Below are 18,222 nucleotides of genomic sequence, written 5' to 3' on the forward strand. Positions count from 1 at the left end.
CCAGGCCATGTGAGCCTCTCCAGTTCCACTCACCAGGCCCAGGAGTGGCTTTCGGGTGGACTGGCGGTCCATAGTTTTCCTCTCAAATGACCTCTTGGTGGCAGGAAGAGACTCTGGGAAGAAGGTGAAAACCTGGAGTTGCTGCAGGACCCTGCTGTGCTCCTCATGGAAGACGGCAATCAGGTTCCCCTCCCTGCTGGTGACTTTGAGTAACTGGAGTCCATGCACAGGGAGAGCAGAGACAGAGGAAAGAAGAGAACACACGTGAACGATCCCAGGACTGGCACAGTCTCCTTAAAACTCCTCAAGTGTAAGCCACCAACACCGCAGCCCAGTGCCCGCAGCCCGAGCTGGCTGGCTCCTCCGGGATCTCTCAGGGTGGAAAGAGAGCCATTTAAAGGCCGCAGGTTCCCCGGCTGCATCAAGGGATCAAGAATTCTGATTCCCGACAGGCCTGACCCAGTGACATACTTAATCTACCTAGTTTAATAATGTCTCTGACAACCTGGCTGTGTATTCCCAGAAAAACTCCAGGAGAACTTGGGATTCTACCTCTCCATGGGGAGGGCGGGCCTCACCGAGAGCAACGGCTTCAGCTGCTCCAGCGCCTGGCGCACGAAGTCACAGTGGGCCTCGGCGTAGCCATGCACACAGTTGCTGAAGAGGCCCTGCGCGTACTGATGGAACTTGGGCAGCTCGTCCAGCAGCTGGGCGTTCAGGGCCTCGTAGTTGTTCCGGGCCGACTGCAGCTCCTCCAGGGTCTTCTTGTCCTTCAGCTTCTCTGCCCGTTCTGTACAGTTATAGAAGTCCAGAAGCTTGTCAAAGCGTTTCTGCACCAGCTTGTGGGGCCCCGTGAACATGTTCAGTAACTGATTCAGGGGAGAGATGACCAGCCGCTCTGTCCTCTCCTTCTGTGGGGACGAGAAAGGCACGGTGTTCAGTGTCCCGAATTTGTTATTCTCAAAACTATCTTCAGGTGGATTTTGTTATGTCCTGTACCAGCTGCTTTGCTCCTAGTGCACAAGCTAAACCCATGCAGATCCGACACCAGATGTACGCACGTATTTTACAAAGCTTCTCAGCTTGTAACTCTTCACCCAACTATTTGCTCACGCCAAACAGTGTGTAAAATAGCTGCATAGTTGATAACAAATGCTAAACTACATACATGAACATGATGTTTGCATTACAACCCATTTGTGACCATCTGTCTGGTATCACTTATGTGTACGTGTCTATATATAAATTGAATTTAACTTAATATTTAGTTGTTAAAAATAGAATTACCATATGACCCAACAATCCCACTCCTGGGCATATACCCAAACAAAACCATAATTCAAAAAGATACATGCACCTCTATGTTCACAGCAGCACTATTCACCATAGCCAAGACATGGAAACAACCTAAATGTCTGCTGACAGGTGAATTGATAAAGAAGATGTGGTACATATATACAATGGAATACTACTCAGCCATAAAAAAGAACAAAATAATGCCATCTGCAACAACATGGATGCAACCAGAGATTATCATACTAAGTGAAGTAAGTCAGAAAGAATAAGCAAATAACACATGATACCACTTATACGTGGAATCTAAAATATGACACAGGACTTCCCTGGTGGCGTAGTGGTTAACAATCTGCCTGCCAATGCAGGGGACACGGGTTCGAGCCCTGGTCCGGGAAGATCCCACATGACACGGAGCAACTAAGCCTGCGTGCCACAACTACTGAAGCCCATGCACCTAGAGCCTGTGCTCCACAACAAGAGAAGCCACCCAATGAGAAGCCCATGAACTGCAACAAAGGGTAGCCCCCGCTCTCTGCAACTACAGAAAGCACGCGTGCAGCAACAAAGACCCAATGCAGCCAAAAATAAATAAATAAATAAAATATGACACAAATGAACCTATCTATGAAACAGAAACAAAATCAGTGACATAGAGAATACACTGGTGGCTGCCAAGGGGGAAGGAGGTGGGAGAGGCTTGGATCGGGATTGGGGATTAGCAGATGCAAACTGGTATACAGAGAATGGACAAACAATAAGGTCCCGCTGTGTAGCACAGGGAACTATATTCAATATCCTGCAATAAACCATAATGGAGGAGATGCCGCCGTTAGCCCTGCAGCCACCGCGGAGCTGATACTGCTCTGAGCCAGCCAGCCGCCGGGAGTGGGGTGGCGGTGCAAACATGAATGTTGGAGCTGCCCACAGTGAGGTGAATCCAAATACCCATGTAATGAACAGCCAGGGTATGTGGCTGACATATGCTTTGGGAGTTGGCTTGCTTCATATCGTTTTACTCAGTATTCCCTTCTTCAGTGTTCCTGTTGCTTGGACCTTAACAAATGTTATACATAATCTGGGCATGTATGTATTTCTGCATGCAGTAAAAGGAACACCATTTGAAACTCCTGACCAGGGTAAAGCGAGGCTCCTAACTCACTGGGAACAACTGGACTATGGAGTACAGTTTACATCTTCAAGGAAGTTTTTCACAATTTCTCCAATAATTCTATATTTTCTGACAAGTTTCTATATGAAGTATGATCCAACTCACTTCATCTTAAACACAGCTTCTCTCCTGAGTGTGCTAATTCCCAAAATGCCACAGCTACATGGTGTTCGGATCTTTGGAATTAATAAGTATTGAAATGTGTTCTGAAATGAACAAAAATTTTTTACAGCTACTGAGTTTTCTGTAAGGAAGGAGTGGTTAGTAAACTGCACTGTCTCTGTGATTATGTGAAATGAGAGGTAGCTACACTGGAGAGCCAGCTGCTGGTTCTTCATACGCTGTTTTGAAGTGCAGATTCTTACGAGAAGATGCTTCTGTTTAATGAATCTGGTATCCTTCTGACGAGGGGCTTTAGTTAAATGGCTATAAAGTAAGGGTGTAGTAGACAAATCCAAGGAAATAAGAGATTTATAAGAAACCAAGTCCAGCTTAGCTTATAATGAATGGGCATTATGTTAGGTGAAGAAAATGTTTAATCATTCAGCCATGGTCAGTTTAAGCAGAGTTACATGTAAACCAGAATCATTTCTTTACAAGTTTATTATAGATTGTTTTTATTACCATGCATATTCCTCTTGTGTTATATAAGAGGATATATACCCTCTTGTTTTATACAAACCAATTCCTACCTTATGAATGTACTTTTTTGGTTTTGCAGGCTCAACATTGTGTTGATGGGTGAGTTCATTTTTACATTTATTAAGTTACTGAGTTCATGAAGGTCCACCTTCACGACTGATGGATGATAGAAGATAGTTAGGCATCTTAGAAGCAGCCTCTGGGTCGGCCTTCTAATTTTGGAACAAAGTGGGTTTTGCTGCCTTTCCAGGTACAAGGCTGCTAAACCAATTAAGAAAATAATTTATTTCTCGTAATTAAAGTATATGGTAACTTAAAGTTCTGCTTGTTTGGTTGAGCAATCTAATTGTTGAAGTCTGCCATTCTTTAGCGTTGGAAATTTAAAATGGACAACTACATAGCCAACCTGTGATCTGGCAGAAACTGCTTCTCTAGCAATACTATCAGAGTAAATAATGGAGTCTTCTTTTAGCAGGTCTGCAGTAAAAGGTATCTTTCCTTAGTCCTCCTGCTCTCAATCTCCATACTTTGCCCATTAATATTTTGCCTGTCAATGCACGAGTCTTAGTATAGATAACTCAGAATGGTAACTATTTCCAAAGCAGCAACCATATTGAATCCTTGTGACTTAAGAGAAGCTTTCTATAGTTGCCGACATTAATTGCAAGAAATAACTATATTCTACTTTGAGAAGTAAACATGTCAAAAAAAAGTTCTGATATGTGACGAAACTGAAAAACCTAGAACATTTGTAAGCAAAACTGAGTGAAAAGAATTATAATACCAACTTAAAAGTCAATTTGTTTCAAACTGACTTTTGGAGGTAATGATCATTATTTTGTATTTCAAAAGTATTGAGTTTAGAAGTCAGTTATATGATAATGCCTTTGTATGTTTGTCTTTTCTCATGTATTTTTAAATAACCAGTAATCTATACTTTAATAAATTTTTCTTTGGTGTAAAAAAAAAACATAATGGAAAAGAATATAAAAAAGAATGCATATATATGTGTAACTGAGTCACTCTGCTGTACAGAAGTTAATTAACATAACATTGTAATTTAACTATACATCAATAAGAAATAAATTTTAAAAAGATTTAGTTGTTACATAATCTGGGGTAGAGAAACTTTCACACACCCATCATACCTCTTCTACTCATAACTACTTAGTAATAATCTGTTTTCACTTTTCAAAAGTTTTTGTCTAATTCTTTCTAGAGGGATAGACATAGAGGGCACAATATTGACACAAAAGAACATAAATAGGTGCTTAGTAAATTACTTTTAATAAGATGCTACTGTTAGAATAACCGTATGTTCCCCCAAGTTCCCCCAATGTTTTCTAAAGATGCTTCAAGCATCCAGAGATCTCCAAGAAACTATCAAAGCCCACCCATTTCTACTCAGGAGATATATACAGAATATATATTTAGAATTTCCCAAGCAATTTGGCATTTAGTAGTCTTTACAAAATAGTTTGTGCCATTTCAAAAATCTATTTGTTAATCTCTTAACTATGCAAAAATATTCCGTTTTAAGTTATTAGTTCTTTAGTTATTTTCTTTTGATCAGTTATCAGTAGTGATACCAGATTAAATTTCCTGGTTTTCCTTTATCCCCTGAAACTGGGCTGATCACAATTATAAAAAAATCTATTTGCAGGGCTTCCCTGGTGGCTCAGTGGTTGAGAGTCTGCCTGCCGATGCAGGGGACATGGGTTCGTGCCCCGGTCCAGGAAGATCCCACATGCTGCAGAGCAGCTCGGCCCGTGAGCCATGGCCGCTGAGCCTGCGCATCCGGAGCCTGTGCTCCGCAGCGGGAGAGGCCACAACAGTGAAAGTCCCGCATACCGCAAAAAAAAAAAAAAAATCTGTTTGCATACATGCAGGTCCTATCTGTCCTTTCAGCTGATTGAAAGTCAGGTTCTGAATATAAAATTCTGATATGAACTTAGCTAAAGAACACTAGGATTCCTGGTCCATGAAAGCGTGTCTCTATGGAATTAACTTTTCCATGAGCTGGATGTTAGAGAGAACCCTGGGAAGAGACCCAGCCTGAAAAAAGTGGGCTGAAGAGTCACTTACAAAATTTGTGAAGAGCTGGTCACTGATGTAGCGATGCACCTTCTCGAACTGTTCCAAGTCTCTGTGTCCCTTCTCCATGCACACATCCCACATGCTCACGGCAGCCACCACCTTCACACATGCCGATTCCTGCAGCCAGTTACAAACACAGGTAAGAGCAGACAGAACTTCTAGCCTCCATCATTCATCCTAGATAGCAGTTAGCAGTCAGAACCAAACCGACCTGCCCGTCCAAGGGCTGTCACCCATTGCTAGGGAGACAAGCCTTTTAAGAGTTGGGTGCTCAGGTGTATACTTGCTACACATTTAGATAACATGGGGAGAAAATAGCCAATAGGGAGATATCAAAATTAGAGGAATTTAGGGTAAAGTCCTAAGGCAAGGGAACCATACTTGGTCAAATCTCTCACTTTAAGCAAATGTGTTCCTGGAAAGTCTTATAAGCCCTCAATTTTACTTGATCACATTTTCAAAACATGAATGGAGAGAGTTTGCTATTTAAAAGAAGTGTCGGAAGCACTTCAAATCAGTGGGTATTACTCAATAAATGATAATGACAGATAACTAGATAAAAAACAAAAAGTTGGATTCCTATATACTAATATAAATTCCAGCTAGATTGACTAATATAAAAAAATAAAATGATAAAAGTACTGGAACATAGGACATCGTTTTAAAATTATCTTGGAATGGGAAAGACCTTTTAAAGTATGACACAGAACTAAGAAACCATAAAAGTTTAGTTAGACTACACAAAAATAAAACTCTTCTACACAGAGAAAACATTTTAAGCAAATTCAAAAGTCAACAAACTGGGGCAGGGGGTATTTGTAAGCCAGCATCTCAGAAGAAGGGCTATTTTCTCCAACATATACAAAGGTACTACCAGTCAATAAGAAAAAGAACAATAAATCAATAAATAAGTGCCCCCAAATATAGACAAATCACAGAAAAAGAAATATAATGATTTAAACATACAAAAATATCCTCAACTTCATTCATAATGTAAGAAATGTAAATTCAAACTATATTAAAATAGCAATTTTTACCTTTCTTGCTGGCAAAGATAAGACATTTTGATTTTGATAACACTGTATGTTAGCAAGGGATGGGGAAACTGTTTCATACATTGCTGGTGGGGAGTTTTCACTGGTATGATATCTATGAAATTTGCATTGCTTTATGATTTGGCTCAGAAAATCTAGTACTCTGGCCTTCAGATATACTCACATAGATCAGAAAAATGATCTACATGCAAGGATGTTTCTCGTGCCAATGTTTCTAACTTTTTGCAACAACTTAAACATCCATCGATGGGGACTAGTTAAATTTATTATGACATGTCCATAACAATTAAATACTATGCAGTTGTAAAAAAGAACAAGGCAGCTCTGTGTGTGCAAATATGGAACGATTTCCAAAATGCAAAACCCAAGGTGCTCAACAGTGCGTGTGTGTGTCTCTCTCTCTCTCCCTCACATACATATCTCTGACAGAAGAATCTGATAGATGTGTCCGCCTCTATAGATGACTAGGAGACAGGGGAGGGGGAGGAGTTATTTTTACTTTATACTTATCCCTTTGGTAGTTTTTGAATTTTGTACCATTTTACTTAAAAAAAAATTAATAATAATAACAATAATGATTTTTAAAAAGCAAAGGATCTCTTTTAAACGAAATTATTTGTTTCATGGGATGAGATTTTCCTGTGTGAGGGACAGGGGTACATGGTATACTTATATAAACACTATTCTATTAAATCAACAGAGAAATTACAGGTTTTAAGAGAAAGGATTCTAGTCCTGGTTCTGATTTCATGAAGGAAGCACTGCCTGAGGGAAGGAAGACCAGGGCCCGCCTGATCTCCCAAGTTCTTGCAACTCTCTAGACCTATTCGTGGCTCTAACAACCTTAGAGGCCTATGTACAGTTGTAAATAAATATTATTATTAGGAAGCACACCCCACAGGAACCATTCTCTTACTATTTGATCTTCAAAATGATTTTGACAAAATGAACTGTCACAAGTGCTTCTTCTATAACTGGATACAGGAGACGGGGAAAAAAGGGTGATGAAGCTCGAAAGAGAGGGAGGAAAGAGCTAGGTCCCTTTACCATGAATACAACAGTGCTGATCTTCTGACATTGTTTAACTTGTCAATAACCTGTAAGAGGGGCTTCCCTGGTGGCACAGTGTGGTTAAGAATCCACGCTCCCAACGCACAGGGCCCAGGTTTGATCCCTGGTCAGGAAACTCGATCCCACACTCATGCCGCAACTAAGAGTTCATGAGCCACAACTAAGGAGCCCACGTGTCGCAACTAAGGAGCTGACGAGCCAAAACTTGCTCACCTGCCACACCTAAGACCTGCTGCAACCAAATAAATAAATAAAACAATAACAGGAGGATATTCGTTCAGTAGTTATATCTGTAAGAATCCCAATAAAAAGTCTGTCATGGCATACTGGTCATTTGAGTCCAGGTTATTCCACATTCATTAAGCAATATGCTGGATGAACAGGAGAGCGGATGGAATTATACCATATGTGATTCCTTTTTTTTTTTTTGCCTGGGATCTTAGTTCCCTGACCAGGGATTGAACCCAGGCCCATAGCAGTGAAAGCACCGAGTCCTAACCACTGAACCACCAGGGAATTCCCCACTGTACATGATTCTAACGAGAGTGATGTCTTTACTCACCCGGATATGCTGGAGGTAGAGAGACAGGTCTCGGATAAAAGATTTGATCAATCTTTCTTGCATTCGGAAGTTTTTCTCTGTTTCTTCAAATACTTCATCTTTAATCTGTTCAAAATAAAAAAGTGCTGTTAGCAAATTGGGACTCTCCCTCAATAGATCTTATTGGCAAAAGCATCTTTCTTAAAGCATCTTTTGTTTAAATTTTAAGCCTTTGATGTTTCCCTGAATCATACTGAATTGGATTTGACAGAGCTCCTAAGTACACACAGGCCCTCCTGGCTCTAACTGACCCCCTCTGTTCCTGATGGAAACGCTTTGCTGGTCAGGCTGTTTGCTTCACCAGTATTGTTGCCTTGCCTGGTTTGCCCTCCTCTCTCCCTATGCCAAACCTGCCCCTCTCCTTTAAGACTCAGATTAAATCTCTTGCCAACATGAAGCACACTCTCACGGAGCTCCAGTTTTTTTAAGTACCACAGCGTGTAGAGAACAAACTACAAAGCTTAGCAACTGATTCTTTAGCTGGTATTTTCCACCGACTGTATCACATACACATGGTTCAGTGCATGAAGTCTGCAGACTGGATCTACTCTGTTGATAACTGTTTTACAAATCACTCAAACCTTAGACTTTACATTTCCTCATGTGTGACATATGGTGTTGAACAAGGTGATCTCTGAAATCCCTTCTAGCTTAACATGTCTACAATTTTAATTTTGTCTCCCCAAAAAGATTATAAGCTCCTTATGGGTGTCTAAAACCATGATAACTATTACATGGTGACCGATTTGGCCTCCAGATTTGCCTTTATACACACTGTAAGCAGCTCACCAAGGCTCGGATGGAGGGTCGGGTGGATGGATTTAAACGAACAGTAGCTGCAGGGTCCTGTATCCACCAGCTAGCAAACACCAGGGGAGGTACTAAGAGGGGAATCTTGCCAATTCACACCATGCAGGCTGCCCCGTGGAGCCCTGAAAAGCAGCCAAAGACAGGCTGAACCTTCACGCGCAGGAACCTCACCTGTGGGGCAAAGCCAGTGAGGTGCTTCAGGTGACTGCTAACCCGGTTGGATTTCTTGATGATGGAGTGGATGTTCAGTTTAGAAATTTTCTCCATGAGGCTATCTTCATCACCCTTTCGGTACTTGAGGACTGGGGAGTGAGTCAAATTGGTGAGTGAAGAAAGCCCTCTTCTGAGCATGGACAGACTACAAATGAGACTAACAACCCAAACTAGAGCTAGTGCTTGTTTTCAATGAGCTTATAACTGAGTACACAAAACGTTAATCCAAATCACCATTTATGGACAGATCGGATACCTGGACAACAGCAGAGACTGTGCGCAGACTGGAGAAGGTTAGAGACGAGGAAGGAAGGTCGCAGAGGTGTTAGGAACAGAGCAGGAACAGAGCCTAAGATTTGGAGTCAAGGAAACCTGAGTTCAGTGCCTGGGTCTGTCATTTCATCAAGGTGTGGCCTTAGGGAATTCCCTGGTGGTACAGTGGTTAGGACTCCGCACTTGCACTGCCAGGGCCTGGGTTCAATTCCTGGTCAGGGAACTAAGGTCCTGCAAGCCATGGGGTATGGCCAAAAAAAAAGGTGTGGCCTTAAATAAGCCACTTAACTTCTCTGAGCCCCATTTTCCTTTCCAATAAGATGTAGAAAGTAACAGTACCTGACTTATAAGACCACCTTAAATGGTCTCATATACAAACGAGATATTTATATACAATCGTCTCACAGTGAAATGCTATGCAGGAGTTTTTGATTAATCTATGTGTCATGCATCAGGCACAGTCTGCAGAAAAGCCTGGAAATAAGAGTAAAAGGGTAGCAAGGGAAGGCTGGGTGGTAGCAAAAAGGCACACTTTACTGTTGTAGGAGATGAAGATGACATTACATGAGGAGATATGAACCAAGACAAAGGGCCAGATGGCCAGAGAGCTTTAACATCCACAGTCAACATTAAACACGGGTGTCATGGCTGAAGCGGAAGGGGAAAATGATTTTAGATAAATATGGAGAATAGTGGAGAGACAGGCAAAGAGGCTATATTATAGATTCTTTGAGGATATGAATAATAAATCAGTTTAGCATGGTCACCATGCTATACTCATTGAGTGTTCAAAATCAAGGCCTCAACAAGAGATTTGATGAGACAAAAGAAATGGTTCAGTTTGTTCTATATTATGAAGAAAGAGAGGGTGTTTGGCAACTGACTGCACAGTTCTGTGGGGGAGGGGAGGGGCACAGACCAGAGGCAGGACTGATGATGGGACCAGGGAGGTGGGCAAACCCGGGTCTTCTGAAAGAACACAAAAAAGTTCTAGCTTAAGTGGAAACACTGAAATATCCAACCAGATGTGCGGAGCAAACACATATAAGCATGGACTGAAAAGGACTGCCTTCAATGAGTTGAGAAGGCAATCACTCATGCTTGAAGGAACTCTCCTGATCAGCCATTCTCTAATAGGTCTTTATACCTCTTAGGAAAGACTCATTGCTATACGCTTTATCACAGGTGCCTTATTTCCAACATGCATGGTTGTGCTTTTATTATGATCACTGTTTTTTTTCTTTCATTATCTCATTTTCCCCAAATTCTATTACCATTTCTTCATCACAGCCCTATCACCTACCATCTGCTTGTCCACCTCTGGTGAAGTAATTAATTCTTTTGAGAAGGAGAACATTCTCAAGGGTATACCTCCTTTTCAGCAAGTATGCTTTTCTTACCCAGGTCCTTTCGACGTTTATATTCATTAATGTTAACGTTGATTTCCTTGACTGCAAGGACTGCATTGGTTAAAGGCACTTTATCTGGGTGGGACTCGGGGGTGGAATTCAGCAACTCCATCAGCAGCAGTGGGTAGCGCATTACTCTCTGCACTGGTTTGATGAGGAAGGAGCCCAGGTTAATATAATTTGTGCATCCCCTTCAGGAAAAGGAAAAACAGAGACTTCAGTCAACTGTCAGTAACACAGGGCCTACAGGTAGTATTTGTTATTCCTAATATAGCTCCGTTCTTTCACCCTACTTCCCAACTTAATTCATTCACATTTACTGGACACCTAATAAACACCAGGCAGTGTTCTAGGTGCTGCGGATTTAGTAGTGACCCAAAAAAGTCCCTGCCCTAGTGGAAAGACGCAGACAATAATCAAACAAACATTATATGAAGTGTCATTTGGTGGTAAGTGCTACGGAGGAAAATACAGCAAGGCAGGTCTACTTCTAGGTTTCTGTCTATAAAGGAAGAAAATAATGAAACGAGCTTCTGCAACAAGTGGCAAGAACTTACCATTCATTGTACAGGCTCCTACAGGGCAGTGAGCATGAAAAGAAGAAACAACTGATTAAAGAAAATACTGATGCTGATTTTCACATTCCTCTCAGAACATGTTAGTCCAACTAATGCCTATTAGCTGGGCAGACAAAAACCACATGGGACAGAAGGGGAATTGTGAATGTCTATGGTGGCATATCTAGTCTATTAAAAAAAGTCAATAAGCCCTTAACTTCACTTTGACCTACTTATATTATTATATACTTATATAATATATAATATATATTAAGACATATATTATATGTCTTAATATATATTATATAAGTATATAATAATATATAATATTATATGTCTTAATATATTAAGACATATATTATATCCTTATAGCCCGCCTCCCTAAGACAGGAGACTCTAACCTGATGGTCAAGAATAACTGACTTTATCTTCTTACCTTTTCTCTCATTTGGACCAAACTATCTTCCTGGCAGCTTCTTACCTGAAAATGCTAACTTAATACTTTGTGTGTATAGATAAAAGTGATTTTAATGGATAAAACTACAAGCAGGAAGCTACTTAAGATTTCCATGATACAGAATGGGAAAAGGCAAGTTACATAATAGGACCTACGATAATGTATCACTTATGTTTAAAATATGATAGATCCATAACATAGACATGGGAGTGACTTCCAAAAGGCAGAACTGAAGAGCTATGATGGAATGAAGTGCTCAAAACTCCTACTTAAGATCTGCCAAGGAGTCCTGAAGATGCTTCTGGATCTTCTCATCCTTCTCATATATTTCCAGCAATGAGATGGCCTCATCATGATTCTGGCAATAAACCTTGTATGTTCCTTCAAGCTCATCTCGGTGATCAAGAAACACCGGTCCTTTGGAATATACACAAACATACAGTGTTTTTTAGTAACTTTCTTCTCAGCATACTAAATGGAAGGTATATAACCAAACTTTAATACCAGATAATCCTATCACAAGAAATGAGAATAAGACTATCCTTCAAATTAATATGATATTTCCATGTAACAGCTTAAAATTCTACTTAAAGCAAAACTTAAGAGAACTATCTCATCCACGTATTTATTTTTCAGAACGCATACACATGCACACACACACAGCTGGTCCCTGAAACAGTCCAGTCCCTTTTCCGTCAGGCAGAGTAAGGCATTTGCAAGTACTCTCCATATAGACATGTGATCAGAACCTGTAAAGACCCCTCAGCTCTCTAAGCCCCAAATCTCCACAGGGGTGAAGAGATCCTTCTATGGCAGCAGCTTCCAACCTTTTCTTTGCACATAAATACACAAGACTATGAAGTTTATCATATTAATAAATACATTAATTTATAATATAAATTATATATAAATATATCAATACTATATTATATAAATATAAACCCTCTGAATCTATGATATAATAATATATGTACTTCTTTATAAAGCACTGAATAGCAAAACATAGCAATGAATCTAATAATCACCATAATTTCAAAGTATGATGAGTGACACAAGAAACTGGTATAACGTGTTGTTTCTGGTCATTGCTGGAATTCTGAGATACTGCAACAACTTAATGTGATACGAGCAGGTGACTTCAGTTGGTGACAAAGTCACTGTTCCCTACAGTCATACCTTAAATCAATGCTAAATTTCTGTTATAAATAAAGAAACTTCTATACACGTTGGTGGAGTACTTGAAATCTACTCATGGACCCCGGGTCTACGCCATTTGGGCATAGGAATAATTCCTAACCAAACTTCCCCGGAGCAATTTCATTTAGATCAGCTGCCTGAATGTGCCGATTCCCTGAACTGTTAAAACTGCTCTTCCTCTTGCCCCTCTTCCCTCTGTGTACCTGGTCCTTCCTTCTTCAGCTTGCACTGCTCCCCAAAAGACAACATCCTCTCATCCTTGAGCTCCTCCCTCAAAATATGACCCTACTTACTGCTTCCCCTATAACTACTTCTCCCAGCCGCTATGGGCATAAACCCCTTCCCTCAGGGAACCCCATCCCTTTCTCTACAAGGTCACCTCTGTTCCCTCCATGTTGTGTCCTATGGAATTCCCTATTCTCGTGCAGAGCACTTTCTATTTAAATGAAATGTATTTCCTTGATTATAGCTCCTTCCAAAAGAGAGCCTTGACTGTGTCCATACAAACCACACTCGTGCTGCCGTCCAACTGGCAGCCTTTCTTTGTCTAATCCTGTGACTCAACAGGCACAGGAGTTAAGAGTGGGGCTGCTTCCTTTTGATGTTCAGGGCCACTTTGGAATCCCTGAGCCACCAACGTCTTTATCCAGTTTCACCATCCGGTATTTGCCTGTCTTCTCCCCTTCGTATCCATTCCCCACCAGCACTCCCAGAACCTTCACTCTCACACCGGTTACACTGTACCTCCTCCATTCATGGGTTTTACCCTCCCTAATGGTGACTCTTCTACATCAACTACAAACTAACAAAGCTACAACTTAATTTACAGTGTCTTTCAAATTTGGGTCAAAACCCATGAATGGGTCATGGAATCTACTTTATGGGTATGATCAACACATTTTTGAGGAAATAAAATGGAATAGAAAAGAACAGAAAACATTGAACACAGTAAAAGTAAGCACAGACACACACACACAAACATGTATCCTGGTCATTAGGTAAAATGTATTTCTTTCTGTGGGACATGCTTAAAATAATAAAAAAAAGCCAGTTCCTTAGATATTACTACATATCCAGAGTCTCCTTGTACTTCTTCCTCATCTCAACCTCCTCGTCTTCTAAATCATCCAAGTCCTGAACACCTACCATTCTCTCCTTCCCTGTGGACCCTGTCCTGGCTGTAACTAGAATCCTTCTCCAATCAGGCTTATAAGTTAATTCAATGATGCTTTTTCCAGCATCCTGGATTACCCTGGATTTTCACCAAGTTATTCCCTCACTGTATACTTTTCCATTTTTATTCCTGGATCATAAAAACTGCTTGGAAGGCATACTTTTATTAAAAGGGGAGTTAAGGTGTAGTGCAGAACAGTTTGAATAGTATGCTACTGTTTATATAAATTTTTAAAATGGGGATGGGGGACCAGGGTAGAGAAATACATATGTAATTGCTGTTATGATAAACTATCTCTGGAAGGAGATATGAGAAAACTGGTAATATTAGTTGCTTCTGGTTGAGAAGAGCTGGGTGGCAGGGGACAGACAGAAGAGTTTTCATTAAGCAGTTCTTGGTACCTTTCAAATTTTGTGCCATGTGAATGTATTAAAAATAAGTTACATTTAAAATATACTCAGGGTTTCCCTGGTGGCGCAGTGGTTGAGAGTCCGCCTGCCGATGCAGGGGACATGGGTTCGTGCCCTGGTCCGGGAAGATCCCACATGCCGCGGAGCGGCTGGGCCCGTGAGCCATGGCCGCTGAGCCTGCGCGTCCGGAGCCTGTGCTCCGCAACGGGAGAGGCCACAACAGTGAGAGGCCCGTGTACCGCAAAAACAAACAAACAAAAATATATATATATAATAATAAAATATGTATTATATATTAAAATAAATTAAACTTAAGCAAAATAAAACATTGCTTATGCAATTCATGTCAATCTGCCCTTTGCTAGTGGCTCAGCGAAGCTTTAATTTGCCTTCCCTGACTTCTCAGAACCTTCCCTTATCAGACACTCAAAACCTTGTCCTTTATTAATTCCCCACTGAATGCACTGCTTGGCCTCCTGGTGGACCAAGACTGGAGCCCCCAGGCTGGTGCTCTCATCCAACCTCGGCTTCGCCTATTGCATACCACGGTCACTGCACACTGTCCCTCCTTGTAAAGCTCTGAGCCGGACGGTTCCTAGGCCCTCTCCTCCCCCATCCTCCGCATGCCTTCAGCTCATCTCAGTCGGCTACCTAAATCCTCGGTTGTCTGGGGACAAGAAGGGGAAGGGAGAAACAAAATTAACAGCTGATATTGTATGGGGGTGAGATCATGGATATTCTGTTTTCATTTCCTCTTTTTACTGTTGTCATAATACACAGGTAATAAAATAAATTGAAAAAATGTTTGATTAATAATTAATTCCTTTCAGATACCAGTTTCTCTCATTTCTTTCATAATTCAAATTAATAACCTACAGATACTTATTTCAAGTGCCTTATGAAACCCTATAAATTGGCTTTTATGCTTTATAGGGTGACCCCTATAAAAATGGGGTCACCATGGCTACCTCTAATCAATGTGTGCTTCTTCTTCCTCAACCTCCCTGACCTCTGACCTCTCCAATTAAACTGAGAGCAGGACCCCAGGCTTCAGTTTCTCTTGCAGCTGTTCTGTACAGGATTTAACAGCCTATGCAGAGATGACAGAAAAGACCTGAGTCTGAATGTCAGTCCCATCAAGTACTAGCCATGTGACCCTGAGCAAATTACTTCCTGCTGTAAGTCTCAGTTTCCAATCTGTAAAGTAAGATTAATAGCAGCTAAACCTCATAGGGTTGTTGTAGGCAACAAGTGTGATAAAGCTTGACATACCTTGAAAGGGTGTGTGGAGTACAATAAATACCAGAGAAATGTTAACAAAGTTGCACTATCACCTAACATCCCACAGCCATTCCTGCAGGAGGGCAGAGCCGTGACTGTTCTTATGTCCATTTCTCTCCCAGGTGAGTCAGGTCAACACCACCTAGCCTAAGTCAACATCATGAGCCTACTCCCCTCTCTAGTGATCTGTGTAGGCATATGCATGTGACCCAGCTCTGGCCAATGAGAAACAAAGAGAATTCTGGTGAGGGGGCTCTGGAAAGGCTGCTTACTATTAAACGACACAGGGTCAATTTTTCCTTCTGCTAGATGTTGTGATGTGTGTAGTGGAATGGCTAGAACTGTGGTAGCATCTTGTCACTATGATTCCAATAATATAGCAAAGTGATAAGATGTCCCCCTCCCACAAGGCACCAGAGCTGGTCTGTATGACCAACAGAATATGGCAGAAGTGATGGTATGTAGTATCTGAGATCAGGTTATAGAAGACACTGGGGGGACTTCCCTGGTGGCACAGTGGTTAAAAATCCTCCTGCCAATGCAGGGGACACGGGTTCAAGCCCTGGTCCAGGAAGATCCCACATGCTGGGGAGCAACTAAGCCTGTGCACCACAACTACTGAGCCTGCGCTCTAGAGCCCGCGAGCCACAACTACTGAAGCCCATAAGCCTAGAGCCCATGCTCTGCAACAAGAGAAGACACTGCAATGAGAAGCACCCCAACGAAGAGTAGCCCCCGCTCGCCACAACTAGAGAAAGCCCGCACACAGCAATGAAGACCCAACGCAGCCAAAAATAAAGATAAATTAAAAAAAAAAAAGAAGACACTGGCTCCCATCTTGAGCTTCCTCTTCCTCTTGGATCACTCACTTTGAGGAAAGCCAGCTGCCATGTCCTGAGGTCATGAAGATGGTGAAGAGGCTCACATGACAAGGAACCGAGGCTTGATGAGCTGAGTGAGCTTTTGGAACTGGATCACTGATTGAGCCCCAGATGACAGCAGCCCAGGTAACAGCTTGACTCCAACCTCATGAGAGACCCTGAGCCAGAATCACCTAGCTAAGCCACTCCCAGATTGCTGAACCACAGGAAAGTGACCTAACGTGTTTCTAGTTTTAAGGCACTAAACTTTAGTATAATTTGTTACACAGCAATAGATAACTAACACAATTCCCTTGTTTATAAGAAATAATTGTTTTTCAAACATTTTGACAATGACCCACATGAATAAATACATTTAAAATCATGACTCAGGGTTTCCCTGGTGGCACAGTGGTTGAGAATCTGCCTGCCAATGTGGGGGACACAGGTTCGAGCCCTGGTCCGGGAAGATCCCACATGTCGCGGAGCAACAAAGCCCGTGCGCCACAACTACAAAGCCTGTGCTCTAGAGCCCGCAAGCCACAACTGCTGAGCCCACATGCCACAGCTACTGACACTCACGAGCCTAGAGCCTGTGCTCCACAACAAGAGAAGCCACCGCAATGAGAAGCCTCCGCACCGCAACGAAGAGTAGCCCCTGCTCGCAGCAACTAGAGAAAGCCCGTGTGCAGCAATGAAGACTCACCGCAGCCAAAAATAAAATAAATTAATAAAAAAAGAAATCGTGACTCAGTATACATATACAAAAAATTGGGAAAAAGTTTCAAAAAACTATAGTTATTATTTACAGTACATTCTGATATTTTCTATTTTATTTTATTGGAAAAATATATATTGGGTGCTAATTTTTTTTAGAGACCATTCAGTAGTTTTTTTTTTTTATTAATAAGACTATAAATAAAGAAAGGCATCCTTTTTTTTTTTTTTTTTTTTGGCCACATGGCTTGTGGGATTCTTAGTTCCCTGACCAGAGATCGAACCCAGGTGCCCTGAAGTGGAAGCTCAGAGTCCTAACCACTGGACTGCCAGGGAATTCCCAAGAAAGGCAACTTTTTTTTTTTTTTTTTTTGCGGTACGCGGGCCTCTCACTGTTGTGGCCTCTCCCGTTGCGGAGCACAGGCTCTGGACACACAGGCTCAGTGGCCATGGCTCACCGGGCCCAGCCACTCCGCGGCATGTGGGATCTTCCCGGACCGGGGCACGAACCCGTGTCCCCTGCATCGGCAGGCGGACTCTCAACAACTGCGCCACCAGGGAAGCCTGAAAGGCAACTTTTTGAAGATCAATTCTCCACGGCATTTCTACATGACTTGGGACAGCTCTTGTCCCAGATTATATTTCCAAGGATGTTTATATAAACAGAAAGCCTTGGAAGATAGAGATAGATTCTCCTTCCTGGACAGACGGCAGGTTTGTTCCTGACAAGAATAACAATGTCTTCTTCCTGTACAAAGTTGGACGAATCTGCCAGAGGCCTGCTATAATACTGCAGTTTATCTAAGTGTGATTGGTTCCTTAGCTGTAAGATAAACCCACTGTGTTACTGGGTTCTAAACTGATCTCATGACCCACAAATAGGCTGCAACTGTTGGTCTGAAAAACATCATATCATGTGACAACAAAAATTTCT

The 18,222-nt window shown here is 41.7% G+C and overlaps 1 protein-coding gene and 1 pseudogene across 19 annotated transcripts in view; one reads left to right on the forward strand and one right to left on the reverse strand.

The window, feature by feature from the left end:
• The window catches only part of DNMBP (dynamin binding protein), a 117,013-nt gene that overhangs the window by 14,292 nt on the left and 84,499 nt on the right, over positions 1-18,222 (reverse strand). For 13 of the 19 annotated variants that reach the window (XR_016388142.1, XM_089898005.1, XM_089898007.1 and 10 more), the window contains 9 exons: positions 11,919-12,066; positions 11,193-11,210; positions 10,627-10,826; positions 9,210-9,302; positions 8,912-9,042; positions 7,892-7,996; positions 5,192-5,320; positions 579-911; positions 34-213 (listed from right to left, as the gene is read on the reverse strand). Coding sequence is in view for 18 of the 19 variants with exons in the window: in XM_089898005.1 (XP_089754131.1) it covers positions 34-213; positions 579-911; positions 5,192-5,320; positions 7,892-7,996; positions 8,912-9,042; positions 9,210-9,302; positions 10,627-10,826; positions 11,193-11,210; positions 11,919-12,066 (1,337 nt within the window). In the remaining variant the exon portion in view is untranslated. Of the gene's footprint in view, positions 1-33; positions 214-578; positions 912-5,191; positions 5,321-7,891; positions 7,997-8,911; positions 9,043-9,209; positions 9,303-10,529; positions 10,827-11,192; positions 11,211-11,918; positions 12,067-18,222 lie in introns of those variants that run through there. The other 6 variants (XM_022569068.3, XM_022569072.3, XM_089898001.1 and 3 more) reach the window with 5 other exon arrangements.
• On the forward strand, positions 1,249-4,615 carry LOC111172408 (ORM1-like protein 1 pseudogene; annotated as a pseudogene).

Source organism: Delphinapterus leucas, chromosome 16, assembly GCF_059928025.1.
Source record: "Delphinapterus leucas isolate spDelLeu-1000000601 "Yukka" chromosome 16, BTC_Dleu_Yukka2, whole genome shotgun sequence".
Lineage (NCBI taxonomy): Eukaryota > Metazoa > Chordata > Mammalia > Artiodactyla > Monodontidae > Delphinapterus > Delphinapterus leucas.